We start from the raw sequence: 19018 nt of genomic DNA on the forward strand, positions 1-19018 counted from the left end.
AAAAAAAAAAATTTCCCCCCCCCCCCCCTCCCCCCCCCCCCCCCCCCCCCGTCCCCAAATCTTCCAGCCCTATAAAAAGAGTATTTCCTTCTTCTTGGATATATGGCTAATTTCTTGCGATCGATCGGATTCTCTTTGTCTCTCTCTCTCCTCCGTCCTCCCTCTCTCTTACTCTCTTCGTATATTTAACTGGCTCCTCGGCTAGATTGCTCATTTCTGAATTGACCCCTCGTTACGTAATACCGATATACGCAGCCCTATGCGTCGACGATGAAAATAAAATAAATTTTAATCTATAAACATAATATACACTTTGATATACTCCCATGAAATGTTGGTCCACGATAACGTCCAGTGCCTCGTGTAAAACGAGTGAGATTTCTAAAGTTTTAATACCGTGCGAATCTGTAATCCCGAAATTTCTTGAGGGCTTAAAGAGCTTTGAAGCTCCTCGTGAAAGTTCCCACCTATGGTAACTTCCAACTCACAGATCCATCTCGATAATTGCTTATGATCCCAGCATCCTTGCTTGGCTACGTTTCTTTCCTATTATATTCTGCCACGTATATAATACCTTTCCACTTTACATTGGTATATCAAACTTCTCTTACAATTTCTCTTTGACCTACGCCATTTCGCTTTTCCAGCTTTACTCTCGTCCTTGTACCAAGTACCAAGAGGCCGAAGATATTAACCCGGAAAAAGTAGATCCTTCGATAAAAGGAATTCGAAGGAATAATATTTTTCTTCCATTTCAAATTATTCCACGGGAAAGTCTCTCTCCGCATCTTTCCCTTCGCGATCTGCCGTTACTTTATCAGCTTCCTCGACTTCCGCTTTAACTCCAGTCACTCAAGTCCAATCGAAGACGCACGAAGATCAACGAAACTCCGCGAGAGACTTCAAGGTAATCCCAACCTGTCTCTCCGAGTCTTCGATCCGCCGTTATTATCGAAATTAATGCGTCTCTCGAATTGTCAGGCAATTCCCGATAAACGAAATTCCTGGCTAAAAATCACAAACCTCCACGAGCACTAACGACTCGCCGTTTCGTTATTCCATTCGACTGAACTTCGCCTTGCTTTATTCTACTCGCGGCTTCCCCTTAGCTAAGATCCTTTCGCCTGGTGACAGGTGTCCCGCGAGACTAGGATCTCCTCCCTAAACCAGAGACAGTCCTACTGGAGGGACACGTACAACTTTAACGATTATTGCTACACACGCAGCCAACTTCAGTCTCCGTGGTCCATAACCGTATATCGATTTTCTTACGGTGACAGTAAAAGCATCGAAATGCCAATTTTTTTTTCCCTCGACTGTTCTTATACACTGTGGCCAGATTCATAATTTCGTATGAAATATTGACCCGTGGTAGAACATACAATATTAATGAATATTATATACAAAAATAGTACAAACGTAGCAGCATTTACAGGCAACGTGTTCCTGATATCGTATTATAAACATGTCTGATCCGCACGACAGTTTTCTATTCGAATAGTTCACTCGGCTCTCTGTCCACAATTGATCGTAACTTCTTATGAATGACTCGCTTACGGAGTCATCAAAGTTGTGTCAATCTCACCCTAACCGAAGGGCGAAGGTAATCTGATTAGAGGATAGCAAGCCTAATATATGCGGAGGCTCCCCCTAAATTCGGAGTCTAGGATAACTCATTCGGTATATATATATGATAGTAATATTCGATCGATCTAAAAACTACTTTGGTCCTATCGAAGTACATTGGCCATTAACGATACCATTTAATCTAGTGGATTAATTGATCGTTAAGAGGATAACGTATACTGTTTGCATAACCAGGCTAAAATTTGCATGGAAAGCTCGTACTCCAGTTAGATTCAGGATAGAAATTTTTATATCCAAAATTTTGGTCAGAGTCATCAGGGGTGAAATCGAAAAGAAACTTCTTTTCGAATTTTCCGTCGGTTCTCGTGTGCCGCAGGGCTGAAAGGAAGAAGAGTCAAGGGTCATGGCAAAGGGTTTAAAGGTTAAAAAATAAAAAAGGTCCCGTAACGATTACTCCCATTAAACTCCTTTCATCCATTGTCAGGAACTTGGAGAAACGATGTTCAGTAAGGAAGATCGTTCGGGAGAAGAGTTCGTTACCTACCTCGACGAAGTAAACGTTAAAGTCGACGTCCTCGAAGTCGTCTTCGGCGTCGTCCAGGAGATCCTCTACTGACTAATCGTTTAGTCGTTTCGATGGCACAGTGACGTATCATCCGTTGCCTCAGGCTCCAGGACCAATTCTTCATCCGAATTATAAGGGTAGGAGATATCTCACTCATTTCCTTTATCTTCTTCTTCTTCTTCTTCTTCGCCCTCCTTTTCCTTAGCCCAGGAAACGTCGCCTTGGCAGCCTCTATTAGGAGTGATCACGAGCCATCCGAAATTCCGACAATTCCAAGTATCTACCGACAAGATCATTTAGGTTCTGATCCGAACTCATCCGCTTGGAAAATAATCATTTATTGCCGAGTCGGTTGTCGGCTGATGCCTCATCCGGAAGAGGGAGGAAGAACTGAAAAAGAGAAGAGAAAAAGTGATCTGAGGAGGTTCAAGCGTTCTTATCCTTATCCCGATTCCTCCCCCCGGGCCACTTCGTTCCATGACCCTCGACACTTTGAAGTGACTAGCCGCAAACATTTCTCAGGATAACAAGCTAATTCACGTGTTTCCTTTGGAGTCGAGATAACTTGATCGGCGTGAAATTTGAGAGGAATAAAGAAAAAAGGAACGGAGATAAAAAAAGACAAGAGCTAACCAAAAAAGGAGTAAAGCATCACGTGGACTTGGATACAGTAAATTGCGAAATTCCCAGTGAGAGAATTGCGATAAATTAGCAAGTCTGTGGATGCAACTTGCGGTGGCGGATAGCGAAGCTGAGTGAAGCAGGAGTAAGATGGTCGTAGGTCTCAAGGGCTGTTAGTACTGGGGGAATGTCTCGAGGATTAAGGAATACGGAGTAACGGAGTAACGGAGTCTAGGGATAAAGGAGCGAAGGAGCGGAGGAGAGAGCGAGAGGGACGATCAGGATCTACGTCAGTTAAATTACAGTGGGGAATAATCAAGGGAGTAAAGGTGAAGAGAGAGCGAGAGAGAGAGAGAGAGAGAGAGAGAGAGAGAGAGAGAGAGAGAGAGAGAGAGAGAGCTGGAAAATAGAGGATGCTGTCGAAGAGAGTGAAATACGCTCTTGCGCATCTGTCGCATCACCAACACATTGCGCGACTTGCACGTCCAAATTTGCGGCGGGTTCAGAAAGGCGACAGAAATATTTTGGTGAGATCTTATAACCCTTCTTTACAATTGGAATTAGCCACTAGTCTTGCTGCCATCTGTAAATCAGAATTAGGATCTATTACGACAAGGGTGAAGTAGTAGACTGATTTCCCTTTTTTTTTTCTCTTCTTTCGCTCTCGACGATGCTCGACACGATTTAGACATCTGCCTTTGTGGTTCCACGGGCTGCCCTAAAGTGTCGGCCCTCCAAGAGAATAAAGATCATGTCTCAACCGAGGAACGTCAACAAGAAGTTTGATCCCACGTAAGAGATTGCTCCTTCAGCATCCAACAAGAGACCCTTCTTACAAAAGAGAGTTCATAATTTCCTTGGACCTTCTTTTCTTCCTATCCTCTTATCCCTCCACCTGTCCTCCTTCCATCTCCTCTATTCCCCTCTTGGCGTTAGGAAAGCAGCGACCGGATATCCCAGGATTCACCCCAAGACCCTTAACGCTCAGACCAGCAAGAGGACTGTGGACTTGGCGTTACCAAAAAGAAGGTAAAAATCTGCAATCACTCGAATGACAGTTAGCCTTTCTGAGGTAAAATTGCCAGTTCATGATTCTTGATTCATTTTAATAAATTGTATATTGGCTGTATGACTCTTTTTTATTTTAAAGCATAGTCGTAGCCACGAAGACATTCGCTACTGGCAATAAGACAATGACTATAATCATCAAAGACTTATTGTCCCGAATTCATAATTCACGGTATCAGAAATACAGGATGCTGTGCAATGCACTGGCGAGACAACGAGCGGCAAGAGAGTAATGGCAATTCAAGGGAATATTTATGTATAATATATTCTGAATTATGATATAAGTTTGTATAAATTTTGTATTTTATTCAGAGCGAAGCAGAGAAAAAAATTGCATATGGCTCTCTCTAAACCGGAGGATTGGACGAGACATAAGGAGGTTTTGAAACGATTGGCTGAACCGAAACCAATACCCACTCCGAGAGTTCATGTAAGGCAATTGCCATTGTCTATTCAACGTTCTTTTATTTACTTCAGATATGTATACCTGTGTCTCGATTCGATTAGACTCGTGGAAAGTGGAGAAAGTTTGATCCAACAAGAGTAGAGTTTCTCTCAATGCCAGTAACAAAGGACTCGCCAGAGTCAAGGGATCCTTTCAAGGTGCCACCAAGTGCGCTGACCTACGTGATCACAAAAAGAATCAAAGAAATTGCTTTCAAAAAAAATCCACCCGAGTACATACCTCCTAAAATACCTGGAGCCGTATCGCCAGCAGCAGTCAAAGCAGTCGGTACTAAGTATATTAGGAAATACAGCTCGTAGCTAAATAGTACAGCTAATCCTGGCAGCAAGTTCAATTTCGTCAATAAATTCCTCGGTAGTCTTTGCTAATGAGAATTCAATGAGGGTCATTAGCATGATAGCTCAAAGCCTCGTATCGATACATTCCCATGTGTCATATAGGGCCTTAGTTATTCCTGATCCTTCTTGAATATTGCAGCTTCACCTAGGACGATAATCTTGGCGAAGCCAGCAGTGAGACCCGCTGGTGTGGAAACTGACCTTAAGGAAGATGCCTTTAGTGTACCAAGGCAGGCGCTAAAAGCCAGATGTCCGCCACGTATAAGAAGGCTGGCCAGACCAAAGACCTATGGAAAATCTTGATAAGATTCTCAAAGTAGGAGACATATAGAAGTTTATGCATACGTAATGCAAACGTCTGCTATCTGTTTTACTGCTCTGTCCCGTCTGACTCACAAAATAAATAAAGAAACAGAAGAAGGTTTTGGCATTCTCTGATCGACCTATATCTACTTGTATGTTTTAGATAGTCTGGAGAATACGTATGCATTATATTACGGGGATATGGGAAAAGCCGAATATAAAATGATAATTTGTATGGTATGGGCGAGGGCAGTAGAGTGAAACATCTGAGAATTGCAAATTCAGTTGAGGTTATGGTGATCGAATAATATTTAAAGCCAGAATGTCGACTCTTGAGGTTCTCGCTAATAAACTTAACGAACTATGGCGTCTCCTATAGTAAATTCGACGTGGCTGGAATCAAAGTTTCGCGGATACGCGTGGCAAGCAAATTAATACGGGCTGAGACATACCTTCTCTGTTTCTCTCTCGTTATCTTTGTCCTCTGTGTCTCTCTTTCTTTGTCTCATTCTCTAACTGTGTCTTGTTAGCTCTCTCGCTTTCGAGAAGAGATACTGGAGATGCTCGAATGTTGGGAATGCGGCCAAATAACTTCTCGCCGGATGGCCAGCTTGGCAACGAAACTCGGCAGCATCCTCAAAGTCAGACTACGCCATTCGCTGGAGACCTGCTAAACCCTCACTATTCTTTTATTTCTCAACGACATTTTAGAATATAGGAGATAACGCTCGACGACACTTAAAGAATGGATATGAGTTATCAACTCTGTATTTCTGGTCTGCGAATATTACGAATTTGAGGCAATGAAGACGAAAAAGTACAATATGGCGATGCGTCACAGTGAAAAATTAATAGTAAATGTATTTGCTTTTTGTACAAGAAGAAAAATTAAATATTTAAACGGTTTTCCGAGGCGCCACGAGCATTGCAGTCATCCATTTTTCTATTTATGCGCAATAGAGATGCGCGGAACTTCGAAAGTTTTACGCGCCATAAAGTTTTTCACATTTATCTGTACTGAGTGGCTGCATTCTCATATTATACGTAAAAATATTACGTGGGATGTTACGAGAAACATACCCGTAAGATTTACAAGTTACCAAATATTTAATTTTATTGTAAGGATGCAAGTTCTGTATATTTCACTTTCACGACGCCATTGTCCGACTTACTCGCTCGCTGTCATCGGCGCTACGATCATTCGTCCGGTAGTTGCGTCGTGTAAAGTTCCTCAATAAATCTTAAGTAATTAGTGTTCGTTTTAATAATCGTAGTCAAAAAGTGTTAACAGATTATTGCCAGTGACAAGTGTAATAAGTAACGTGTGTTGTGAGTTTCATAGGTTAGACATGAATCGAGATATTCCATAATGAACTTACACGATTACAATGGCGTCCCCTGATCTCATTGTCTTTATTTTCACATTCCTCTCGTTTGCTCATTGATTTCTCTTGCTTTTTAATCTATTCACGTTGCTCAAGTCTATGTTTTAGCCAGTGCCGGAATAATTGTGTAGTAACAACGGTAGGATTAGTAATACCACTGTTAATAGCGGTTACGAGGGGAACTGTGTTCTATTGTCTTTGACATTATTCCGGGCAAATGATACATGCGATACGCGTCGTGAAACTTTGTGTGCTTCTACCGTGCAAAGTCAACTTTACATTGTGAAATTTCAACATGCTGTTCCAAGACCAGCTAAAATTGTGTAGGGCGAAAGAGGGAGAGAGAGAGAGAGAGAGAGTTAAAGGAAGTAATGGAATCCAGCTGTGAGCTGAATCTTTATGGCCAAAGATAAATTGATTGAGCAGCTATCGACTTGTCATTGGGAATCCGCGAATGGTAAGTAGATTTTTCAATTCCTGTGATACCTGATAATGCCGTCTGATGAAAGATCCGAAGTGGCACGGGTATCAGTTGTAATTAATTTAATAAATTCGTAGAATCAATCTTGATTGCGTTGGTTCGCAAATGATATTCTTGTTAATTAAAATTATTAGATCAGGTTCAAATTCTTCTTGCTCTGCGGTGATTAAAAGAAAAACTGTACTGAAAATCGATGATGAATTTTTTTATAAAGCCTGGTTCATTTTTATTTCTGTAGATGCGGTATGACAAGCAAAAAGAAATGTCGGGAAGTTCTTTGTTCGGAGGATGAAATTCTAATGTGCATTTTGTAGGTTATTCGACTGGACGCGAATAAAGACATAGGGTTTATTGAAGCATTATTTTCTTTGTTCTGTGGAAATGAGGACAAACTCCTCTAGCTCCAGTCCTCGTGTAGAGTCTGTATTATCTCTTTAATTAACTTCATTTGGTACATACTGTCGTTTAAATGCATTAAAATCGCTAGACCGTAAAAAATTCAAATTTAATTCGATTTAGAATATAATGTTTTCAGCTTCGTTCGGTGAGTAAAACGCACGGTTTTTCGAGTTGTAGGGTAAGAATAGCAATTCTTAAAGGTGTCATACGATGAACCTTGGAATACTTTAGCAAATCTTATTATTTCTTTAATATGTCTGAATCATTTTGATTGACTGTGTGGATATATGGACTTAGCTTTCTTGTGTTGTTGGATTTTTAATTAAAATACAGCTATGGAGGTAAGTCAGTTTATTCTGGAATGAATGCCAAGTTATATGTAAATAAGTTTAATATAGAGCATCTTCCACTGTGTTTGAGAAAGAAATTTTGAATTTTGTTATCCTTTGAAATTTATTGGAATTCGAATTAAGAAAGATTATTGATTTTTCTATTATCTATCTGTCTCTCTACCTTTATTGATCTACTTTTTTGCTTTCCTTTTTTACACATTGCCGACGTGTGTTCATTCGCTTTCTTTTATTTCCGGTAAGAAATCTCTTCAAGCGTTCCACAGGTCGTCGAGAGATCATTCTGGGAGCGTCATGAAGAAGAGGCTGCAAGCTGAAGACGTTAATGGTAAGAGGATAAATATTTGATTTGCGATTCTTTTTAAAGAATCGCAGGCTATTCAAATTGATCTATTTTGTTAATTTATTATTTTACACACTATATGAATATTCATGATATTTTCATACCAATCTTGTTGCACCTGGGTACAATATTATCTTTCTTTATCTTTTACTGATAACTGTACTTTTTATTCAATTATTTATCCTTCAACTTCCTTACACAGTACAACAAAACATCCGGTAACCTGAGCATCCAATGTAATCCGACGGCTAAAATCTTTTATCCCTACGCTAGACGTACATCCTTTGTAAAATTTGCCCAGTGCAATAATGCAATTGCGTCATAATAGAACCCGCTAATTACTATCCTCTGTGTAAGCTCGTATCAGTTTATCAATCTTAATTTACCCGTCTGTTCCTTCTTGTTCAAATCGTAACGGAATATTTCTCATTTCCACGAGATTCACGATCAACTTCGTTCCTAGTTCATATTATATTCTTCATTTACTTACGCTGATCGCTCAAATGTCTCAGGTACATTTTATTATCAACGACTCAACGACTGATTACACTTTCATGAAGTTTATGGAAATTCAAAGTGATCCCTACCCTTCACCATTCCTCATACCATGTACGTCGAGGACTGTACTTCGCAGCACCGAACCTATTTAATTTTCCCGCCACAATGTTTGAGATCCCAGCACCATATTCTCAACGTCAGGAAGACATCGCTAAGGCCCTTATTCATAGGGTCTGGGAAGTGAGCCCCCCATAACTCGAAAATTCTGGTTCCGTTGTTTGTTCTGGGTTGTTCTAAGTTTGTTCTATAATGTTCCAGAAAAACTAGTTTCTCAATTGAAATTTGTAGCGGTGAGGCGGGAAACACAGTTTTTTACCGGAACCCCCCATTTATGGAAAATCAAACGTTTTTTAGTTGTTCCAAGTTGTTCTAGTTGTTCTAAATATTGTTCCAAAATATTAGTACCGCTAAGTGAAGAATACACGAATGGGATCAAAAAAACGTTTTTTTTCATATAAAATCGTTCTACATTGTATAGTTCCGATTTCGAAACTTGTTCTACATTGTTCTAAGTTAGTTGCTATTATCCGATCGCTATACAAATCTAGAACAATCATCGATAGACCCAGAACCTAGGAAAACCTAGGAAAACCTAAAACAACCTATAAAAACCTAGAACAACCTAGAACATGCTGGAATAACCTGGAAATCGTTTGAAATGGTCCTATATCCACATGCGATTCTCAGAGCGTTCGTCCTCGTCAGCTTTTCTAGTGTTTCCCTGGTTTTACGTGTCTGTCCTACCTGATCATCCTGGAACAACCTGGAGCAACCTAGGACAACCTACGAAAACCTACGAAAACCTACAAAAACCTACGTAAACCTACAAAAACCTACAAAAACCTACAAAAACCCGAAAAACCTATGAAAACCTAGAACAAGCTGGAACAACCTGGAATAACCTGGAAATCGTTCGAAATGGTCCTATATCCACATGCGATTCTGAGAGCGTTCGTTCTTCTCAGCTTTTCCATTGTTTCCCTGGTTTTACGTATCTAGAACAAGCTGGAACAACCTGGAACAACCTGGAACAACCTGGAACAACCTGGAACAACCTGGAACAACCTGGAACAACCTGGAAATCGTTCGAAATGGTCCTATATCCACATGCGATTCTGAGAGCGTTCGTTCTTCTCAGCTTTTCCATTGTTTCCCTGGTTTTACGTATCTAGAACAAGCTGGAACAACCTGGAATAACCTGGAAATCGTTCCAAATGGTCCTATGTCCACATGCTATTCTGATAGCGTTAGTCCTCCTCAGCTTTTCCAGTGTTTCCCTGGTTTTACGTGTCTGTCCTACCTGATCATCCTGGAACAACCTGGAACAACCTGGAAATCGTTCGAAATGGTCCTATATCCACATGCTTTTCTGAGAGCGTTAGTCCTCCTCAGCTTTTCCAGTGTTTCCCTGGTTTTACGTGTCTGTCCTACCTGATCATCCTGGAACAACCTGGAAATCGTTCCAAATGGTCCTATATCCACATGCTTTTCTGAGAGCGTTAGTCCTCCTCAGCTTTTCCAGTGTTCCCTGGTTTTACGTATCTAGAACAAGCTGGAGCAACAAAAAAAACTTTGATTTTCCGTAAACGGGGGGTTCCGGTAAGAAACTGTTTTTTGCGCATCACCGCTACAAATTTCAATGGAGAAACTTGTTTTTCTGGAACAATATAGAACAAACGTAGAACAACTCAGAACAAACAACGAAATCGGAATTTTCGAATTATGGGGGGGGCGAACTTCCTGGACTCTTATTCATAGTCAGTGCTCGAAACGAAGACGAAGACGATAAACACCGTAGTAATACGTGACAGAGGACTTAGGATCGTACAGACGATAGAACTGACTATCTATGAATACTACCCTAATTTCTTCCCAGACAAGGCGGAGGTACTTGTTCCAGTCGTATGGGATTCTTATCAGCATCCCAGTGCATCTTGTCTAACTTCTATCTGATTCGCATTCCTCATGCGCCCCTCACGTAATAATCTTCCAGTGGATTTCCCAGTAGCGTCGCGGCGTTGCACATGCAACTTTCTAAGTGCATCCCACTTATGCATCCCCCTCACGCATTTCTTAGCCACAATAACCTCCACCAACCAGCAAGAAACTTCCTAACGAGGATTACACACTATCTCGCCGATAGTGAATTCCCATATACCTTTTATATCTCAAACTAATTTCCCGTCTGCTCGATGTACCCCCACAAGTTACCTGAAACAAACTAACTATTCGCCGTGTTAAGGTAATCTTTAAAAGAAGTGGTAATCGTTAAACTTGTATTTTCCCACAAGAGTAATTAGTGACGATACCGTGGCGGGTGGTGGGGAAGGGCGCGGGGGGGGGCTATCCGGCGCATGAAACTTATTCCCAAATAGTCGAAGCTGACTGGTCGGCCATTTCCCCGAGAATATAAATGTGGGTTTTCGCTCGTTTTGACTTTGCAATTCCGTTCACGTTTCGCTCTGGCTGTCACCGACTCAATGCGACCTCCTCCCGCCCTTCACCCTCTCCCCCTGCTCCCAAGTTTCTCCTCCGCCTCTATCTCTGTCCCTCTTCCTCTCGCTCACACCACTCCACTGTCCCTTCGAATACCCCCTTCCCCCCTCTTCATTCCTACCCCCTTTCGTATACTCTCCCTACACAAAGGTATAACTTTGCTCGGTTAGAACAGTCCGAGCATGGTCGGAGGATTCCGTTATTGGATATCGGAAAATGGTCCTGCCTTATCCCTCCTTAACGCACCCAGAAATTTCCTGGCTGAATTGCCGATCCCCGCCCCTCCATTTGGTAGTCGCCCCCCCTTTCCCCTGTAAACTAGGAACGACGTGCAGCTACACCTCTCAACACCACGTGTATCTATCCCCTTCGTTTCCGTTTGCTCGCGATCGTCCCTTCGTAAGGGGGAGGTGGGAGGTATGCATCCGTTTGAGACACACAGCGTAACACAGCATCCCAATACACTTCTCCTTCTTCTCGTGAGCTTAACGGATGATGCTTTGGTCGCGAAATCCTACCGACCTTTTCACCCGAAAGCACCTTGCTTAAGCTACGGCTTGCCGAGTTTAATCCGAGCGTTTGATTTCTCTGGGTCTCTTGGTATTCTCGCGATTCGCATCGTTTCCCCGTCTGTCCTTCCCTTTGCCTTCGCCCGTTTACACCCACCCTCGAGCTCCTCACCCACTTTGAAGCGGATCCGCGCTCTGCCAAAGTTCTGGAGGCGCCGCTATATGCTTACGGGGTTGATATTTTGGCTGGACGGATCACCAGGGGGATCATTTTATTAAACTAGAATGAACTACGGTCGAGTATGTTTTATCAGGAATATCGAAGCTTGCTTCGCATCGCCAGGGACGTGCTTATTTGTTTTTCGCTTTGTTCTCGCGCCCCTCTGATCGGTCGAGCGAGAACGTATCGAAGTTGCTTCGTCCGTCTGTACCAGGTCTGGTTTCTTTAGGCTGGGAAGAAAGATGAAAGGCTCAAAGGGAAGTCTCGATGCGATACACGCTATTTCGTTGTCGCGGAGTGATTTAATAAGTCGTCGCGTATTTAAAATTTTTTTTTTTTTTAAATACGTTTTAGTGTCTCATACTCGTGGCGGTTTTTTGGGGGATTTTTTTTTTATATTTTTTTTATACATATTTTTTTCACCTTTCCACGCTAACTACGTTTTGTTCGGTGTCCTGCGCTTTTGGCTTTCCTTTTATTTCTTTCCTTTCGAGCTTTTCTACTCCTCGGGAATTTATGTGCCGACATCGCGCCCAACTTTTACCATCAGACTCTCTACCGTCCTTTTTTTTTTCGTACTACTTGTCTTCCTTCTCTCGCTCTTTCTCACCAGCACTCTTTCGCCTCTTGTCAGCCACTTTTTATCGGCGCGGCAGTTACCTACGGAACTTGGCTGTACATCGGCTGGCATCCATTCCTTTGAACTTGTTCTCCGCTAGTCCGTGAGCTTTTACACGCTTTATGGAGGCCGTTGTCAATAACAGTTGTGCCGGATTGTCGAAGTAACGAAAAAATTTTTTAATAAAGAGCCTCGATTACAACCTGACACCTGTTTCCTTTGTTTACAGGATATATACGGGCTGCGCCGCGTATCTCTGTTCGCCGTAGATTATTTTTGGATCGAAGGCTTAAAAAATTTCGGAAATTCATTGGCAGCACTTTATCACGTTTTTACGCTATTGATCTTTTTACCCTTTTTTTTTTTACTTTAAAATCGAACTACTTTCCTGGCGGAATATTCAGATGCTCTCGTACCTCAGATTTGTTTGGTATTACTGCATGCTTCGAAAGTTGAAGGATCTCGCGCATGGGAGCCCGGAGGCTGAAAGGACTGGCCGCAATTGCTTTCGGGTAACTCTGATATATCCCGGCTATTGGGCTTTTCAATTCGTCCCGCGTAAACGTCGCCATTTCTCTTGATTTTCCGCGTACAGTATCTCAAGCCACGTAAAGCCGCCCGTGGAAAATTAGAATTTTCCCCGCTTCCTTCTTTGCCCTTCCTCACGGGATATTCCTTATTTGCTCTTCCCTTTACTTCTCCGTTAGCCTTGCGGTTAACGTATTTCTAATTTATTATCTTGCTGCCCCAACTTCGCACTCCTCCGGTCATTACTGAATTTTTATGATTTACCGTATGACGGTAGTTAAGAGAGTTGGGCGTGGGTCCGTGTCAAAAATTTGATCAGGTGCTACCCACGGTCATTAATTTAATGAGCACGCAATTTCCCAGCGGGTCATTAACGGTGACTTTGAGTTTCGTTTAATGAAATTATCGGGGAAAATCTTTCGAGGCTCCAAATGAGTTTTCCTGCTGTTGGTTTCTTCCTGATTCCTCTTCTTCTTTTTTTTCTTTCTTTCTTTTTTAATCCATTTTCTTCACTTTTTCTATTTTGACCCAATCCGTACGACGATCTCTTTTTTTTTGGGGTTTGAATTTTTTTTTTTTTTACATTTCCTTATTTTTAGCTCTTCCCTGACATGGCTCCATACTTGTTCCGCTCTTGGCAGAGCAATTAACGGTGCCGATTAATCGATACGGAATTCGCACTACGCGGTTATCCCTGGGGGCGTCGGGGACGTCGAGACGCCTGATGGTATTCTCGTTCTCTCGTTCACTCCGTGTCTCTGTCCCTTGCTAAACTTTAAATCGACGCCCATTATGACAGCGCGGAGACGACGACGTCGTTCTCGACGCCGACGTAAATCGGACGAAAGTTTCGCGATAAATCATCGACTTCCAGTGGGCTACCCCGTGTCTTCTTGCTCCTGGGCCAACTAATAAATATTAATATGGTACCCTTGCTTGGCAATCGATGGGGGGTGGATTCTTGATTGGAAGAAAAAAAAAAGAGGAACGAAAACCCACCGACAGCGCAGATCGGCAATGACACCGCCAATATAGAATACGATAAGAGTACAATCAGGGCCTACCAAGCTATTAGCATCCGGTATCGATCGGACCATCACGAACTTCCGGTATCGCTGCCGATTCGGAGGAATCCCCAGTAGGGTTGACCTAGAGAAGTTTGAGTTTGAAAGGATACCTGAAGAACAGGGATGACAAAAAATAGGGTGGTCCAGAGTCCCTACCGGAAGTGAATTTCCGATGATCGGCTAATTCGATCTTTCGTATGTCTTTCGATAGTTTCAAGCGGATGGCTGGACCGGTTGGATAAGCAGCCACGTCACTCGATACGACGCTGGCTGATTTTCTCTCCGGTCCACCCGTCTCCCTCGGATAGCGTCCTGGCATCTCACTCGCTCCTCCAACTTGTCGTTAACTCAATAAAACTCTCGTCTCGTCCAGAGCTGTCTTTTTTCTTGCTCATCCTCGTCCTCCTCTTTACTTTATCTCGTTCATCCCTCCTGTACGGCGGGAGAGGACGGGAGGGCCTGTCTTTGTAACCAGGCGCGAAAACCTCTTAGCCAGGCTCACCGCAATCATTTCCACTCGAAGTGGCTCTTTTAAACGGTGTTTTACGGGAATATGGAATTTTTTGAAATTGCACGAGACACTTCGGTTCGCGACACTTCCAGCACCGAGGGGGTCCGTAACGTCTTGTATCTGCGTTGTATCCAGGGGTTGAGTGATGCTCGAGTAAGAACCGACGGGGAAAAAAAAAAGAAAAATGAATTTAACAGGAGCACATCAAGAAGATTGCTCGGCGTATCTTTTGGAATCAGGAGTATCCCGTGACTTGGAGCTTTTATCGGAGCTTTTGGTCCCTCTTAAGGAATATCGGTCTTTATCGCTGCCCCGTTCCAGCTTTCGTCGTCTTACACACCGAGAGTCACACCCCCCGTGGGACCCTACAGGCTGTATAAGGGCTTTCGCGGGTGCCTCTTCAATAAAGCCCGGCATTTGCGTGTATAGTGCATTCCTCGTATAATTCAACTTGCTTCTACCAGTCTTATGTGACTTCAACCCTTTCCGCCCTTATTCTCGATCTCTCTGTCGCGACACCCCGCAAGCACTTAGGGACCGTTCGAGATACAGTAGAGCCAGTCGCCACCTTACCCATAGACGTGGACGGACGTAAAGAACGGAAATAAATAAATGTGCAATATAATAGTACCGTCTAAGAAAGGAATAACGGCACTGTAGCGGGTACTCGGTACTTGTCTTCCGTTTATCGAGCAAAACCATTTTACCCGGTAATTGACAATAGGCATGATTTTCGTGCTTCGTCGAATGCCGTACAATTGATGCCCACTTACGTAAAATTATATATGGCTGCATTGTGCGGCTCTGGTGCATTGTGCGCTGTGCATTATGTCTCGTGAATTGCATTTCGAGAGGCGATATTACGCAAGAATGAATTTTTATTAGAAGTACGATATTACAGTTGCGTCATTTTCTCCTCCACTCACTGATGGCTAAATTAACTTTTTTTTTCTTTCTTTTATTATGTACAAATTCTCATCGTTCTCATTACATATGTATAATCGTCTCTTTCATTTGTCTCGCATAGGGCTTGCTCTGTCGCCTTCAAATCGGTAGATTTGGCGACGGCATACGCATTCGTATTGCCCATTCGCCCTGGACCACTTCTTGTTACGAATTAGATGCAAACCGTCCTGTCCAGCATCCGCATGCATTTACATACGCCTAAGCCCACTCCGTATGTATATGCAGGAGGGCCGAGATGGGGGGACTTACTGGCGGTCGATTTGCATGAAATGAGACCCCTCCCGCCTGTCCAATCCCCATAGGAACCACCTTGATACACCCCGTGTCCACACGTTCACGCAATTGCACACGAGCGAGCCCTTTACGTTTACACGTGGGGGTGGTGGGGGGAGGGGGATATCCTGGAAACGTCAGAATACTACGTACACGTACTTATCATATACGTCATCCGGAAATTGGACGCTCGTTCGTACACTAAGAATCTTATAGCGCTGACGTCACGTCCTTCTGCGATGCTTTGCCGAAGCGTTTTTAGTTTTTGCTTTTTTGGTTTTTTTAATTTTATTTTTCATTTCTCGCAGAACGCCAGATTATCGTACACTATCATACAGGAAACAGTTTATGGGCACTGTTTGCAATCGGGCGACTTTCTCGGTCAGTCGAGATTTATCGTCGTCAGGATTGCCAGGAGGGCGATCAGGGTCAGCGCGGAGTCTGGATGACCGGTGGAACCGTGTTGCATGGCTGCAGGGTGCTCTCCTTAAATGGTTATAATTTTTTTTTTTTTTTTTTGAAATTTTGTTTTCGGAAATTTTATTAGTAGGAATTTTTTTTGGGTTACCATTCAGAACGTGCACGGTTACGCTTGTGGGTACGGCTCTGTTGGAGAAGCACGTGTAATTTCCGCTATCCTTGAGTAAAGCTCGCGTCACCAGGAGCTTACTGGTCGTTCCACTTTTCGTTTTTTCCGTTTCCAAGGAGACGCCACCTCTGTCGGGAAAATGTTCATCTGTCATACTTTTCTCAATATCTCTTGTCTCGAGATGGGCTGGTGCCTTTTGTGACTGAACCATACGCACCTGGGTCCATCGAAATCGATCACGGAACCAGCGTGGTACCAGGTCAGGTTACCCGGCGGTACGTCTTGGGCATTCACCGTGCAGGTCAGACTTATGGTACTTCCTTTCTTTACGTACACCTCCTGAGGACCCCAGATCTTCGCTGCGACGTCTGTAATTGAAAAAAAAAAAGAAAAAATGAAAATCAGACGCTTAAACTTATAATTGATCAATAAATTCTGATCGATGATATATTTGCCGCATGAACCAACCTAAGATGTTCAAGCTTACTGCCAGGTGTATCTTGGGCTCCGTGTTAACCTGGCACTCGTAGACACCCGCGTCCCTGGGCTGCACGTACTTTATCGTCAGATCCCAAATCTCGGAGTCCTGCGGATGCTGGACCGCGAATCGGGCGTCGCTCGTATACGTGAAGCTCATCGAGGTCAGGATGTGCAGATCACGCTTTCGCATCCAGGATACCTGTCGATTTTTAATCATTTCGTTTTTTTCCCTCTTTTTTGACTTTTTTTCTTTGTCAGTGGCTATGGAAATTCTACCGGGGTCCAAGAGTCCTGTGCTTAGCTATATCCATACGTTAAAATATAATTTTATTATCTTTTTGTTCCTGTGGCTTCTAGGTGATTCTGGATCATACATATATATACTATGTATATATATATATATATATATATATACTGTAATATATACATATCTATATAGTGAATATTATTCTTTATGCGTCACACTTCAAGCAGCACTTTGAAGATTTTTGAAATTCAAATGATTCTCATACGAGTAACAAGGACTCACAGTCCGTTCGCGTAGATTTTTCACTCGGCACGGCAATAGCGCCGTCTGCCCGACCACCGTCGTCACGTTCTGCACCGTGTCCTTGGTAAAGCGTGTACCCTCCGCATCCTTGCTAGACAGTCGGACGTCCCTGGACGACGACGTCTCCGCGCGCAGGAGGTACGTCGTACCGAGGAAGAGCAGTATCAGGCTGGCACGGTGGTACCGTGTCATTTTATGATGGGAAGCCGTATGTTTGCATTATTATTAACTGTACGGTTTCGGGACTAATCGGTCTCATCCTTCCGTTCACGAGTGTCCGCGAAGACGTAAGCGTCGCGACACTTGCACGAGGACGTCGCGACGCACACGCATCAACGAATCTGAGCGTCCCGTTGAATTCTTGCGATAGGTACGACTGCGAGAGGACATTACGATTTTTTTACAAAATTTTTTTTTTGGTCACGTGATTTTTCTCATCGTCACCGGCCCGATCAACGTGCCCCGAATCCCCGAGTTATCGTCATTCTCATTTTTGTTATTGTTCTCTTGGCTGTTCTCTTCGCCCTCGTACGTTCTCCTATTTTCTTCTCGGGATCGCGTCTCGGGATCTTTCGACGCGTCGCGGCGACGCTGTTTCGCGAACTGAACTTAGGAAAATTCGTCCCGACGTTTCGTAAACGCACGCGCCCCGAGTCTGCGTACTTGTCCGGGGGTGCCGTTTATTCAAAGAGTTCGTCATCGTGGATTCTATCGGCTGAGCTCGAGTCTTGTACCTCGCGTCGGTATTGCAGTCACGCTGCATTACCGTCTATCGATATATCAGGCGGAATTCTTGAATCCCTTGTTACCCAAGGAGTCTCCGCGTCTTTATACCACAAATCGATTTTAACTTTCGATTAATTTGAATTTCGTTATTTCACGGTTGCTCGGTTATATTTTACAGTCCTGACTAACGGTGACGTATTTCTCTTTTATAGCTTCGGTATCCCGAAGTTAAGGGCTGGCGCCTGACGAGCGATCGTAATTCCAAGCACGACTAATTAACCTTAATAAGATGCTTTATTATGTCTGGCCGTATGTACATTTACGTATATAATTACTTCTCTAATAGTTCTTCCGATTGCGTAACTCCTATTCGCAAAGTGCATCGGTCATACGGCGTGATTGGTCAGGGGGGGGATGGTTACAGCTGAGCTTGCGCCTGGCGTTCGCTGAGCTTGCGCAGGAGCGAAAGCGCGAAGGCGCGAAAGCCAGATCAGGGTAAACGAGTCGAAGAGTCGGCTTGGCCATCGGCACGATCGCCACGGCCACCCTTGGCGTTCGTCAGCTACCCCGAGGTTAACGGAAGTGCGAGAAAGTGATATTCGGACCAAGAGATTTCATCCCTGACGAAGCGATCGACCCGTCGTCTCTATTCGCGATCCTGATCAAAGGGACTCCATCCTCCGACGTACAAGGAACGGGGCACCCAGCTCAGCCCCCCTTCGGGAATTTCTATCGACAGGACCCACGAGCACTTCCGGGAGCAACAGTTATGCTCCACCGGTCGTCCTGGCGTCCTGGTGCTTTTCGACGACTCTAAATCATACATATCGGGCTCTTCGGTGGACTTCCGGTGGTGAGTAAATCACCCCTCGTAAAGGGAACAGTTATTCCTGGGCGTCAATCCGTCTGTCATCCAGTTTTCGGCGGGGTCGGTTCGCGTGTCTGGTAATGCGGCGTATCTACTTCGTGTCCTATTAACGTCAAAGTGTCTTCCGGGGGGACGGACGGGTATACCCGGTG

General features: G+C 43.7%; 3 protein-coding genes across 7 annotated transcripts in view; 2 read left to right on the forward strand and 1 right to left on the reverse strand.

Moving 5' to 3' along the window:
- Positions 1–2752: 2752 nt before the first annotated feature.
- LOC107271754 lies at positions 2753–5054 on the forward strand. 2 transcript variants are annotated; one of them, XM_025089026.1, is made up of 8 exons: positions 2753–2929; positions 3009–3300; positions 3462–3565; positions 3710–3802; positions 3924–4070; positions 4154–4271; positions 4349–4574; positions 4785–5054. In XM_025089026.1, the coding sequence occupies exons 2-8, from the start codon at positions 3187–3189 to the stop codon at positions 4946–4948; spliced, it is 966 nt and encodes a 321-aa protein (XP_024944794.1). In that variant the 5' UTR covers positions 2753–2929; positions 3009–3186; the 3' UTR covers positions 4949–5054. The 2 variants fall into 2 exon arrangements, with proteins under 2 accessions (XP_024944794.1, XP_024944793.1); XM_025089025.1 differs by having other exon boundaries at positions 2753–3300.
- Positions 5055–6148: 1094 nt separating this feature from the next.
- The window catches only part of LOC107271755 (lachesin), a 25288-nt gene continuing 12418 nt past the window's right edge, over positions 6149–19018 (forward strand). The window contains exons 1-2 of one of the 4 annotated variants that reach the window (XM_025089020.1): positions 6149–6790; positions 7820–7891. The gene's annotated coding sequence lies outside the window, so the exon portion shown is untranslated. Of the gene's footprint in view, positions 6791–7810; positions 7892–18504; positions 18852–19018 lie in introns of those variants that run through there. The other 3 variants (XM_025089021.1, XM_025089019.1, XM_015748132.2) reach the window with 3 other exon arrangements.
- LOC107271756 (hemicentin-2) lies at positions 15309–17865 on the reverse strand. Its single transcript, XM_015748133.2, has 5 exons — positions 17252–17865; positions 16711–16921; positions 16460–16610; positions 16222–16370; positions 15309–16139 (listed from the first exon to the last, which is right to left on the reverse strand). Exons 1-5 carry the CDS (start codon positions 17462–17464, stop codon positions 16036–16038), a joined length of 828 nt encoding a protein of 275 aa, XP_015603619.1. The 5' UTR covers positions 17465–17865; the 3' UTR covers positions 15309–16035.

Source organism: Cephus cinctus, unplaced genomic scaffold (assembly GCF_000341935.2).
Source record: "Cephus cinctus unplaced genomic scaffold, Ccin1 Ccin1_scaffold1042, whole genome shotgun sequence".
NCBI lineage: Eukaryota > Metazoa > Arthropoda > Insecta > Hymenoptera > Cephidae > Cephus > Cephus cinctus.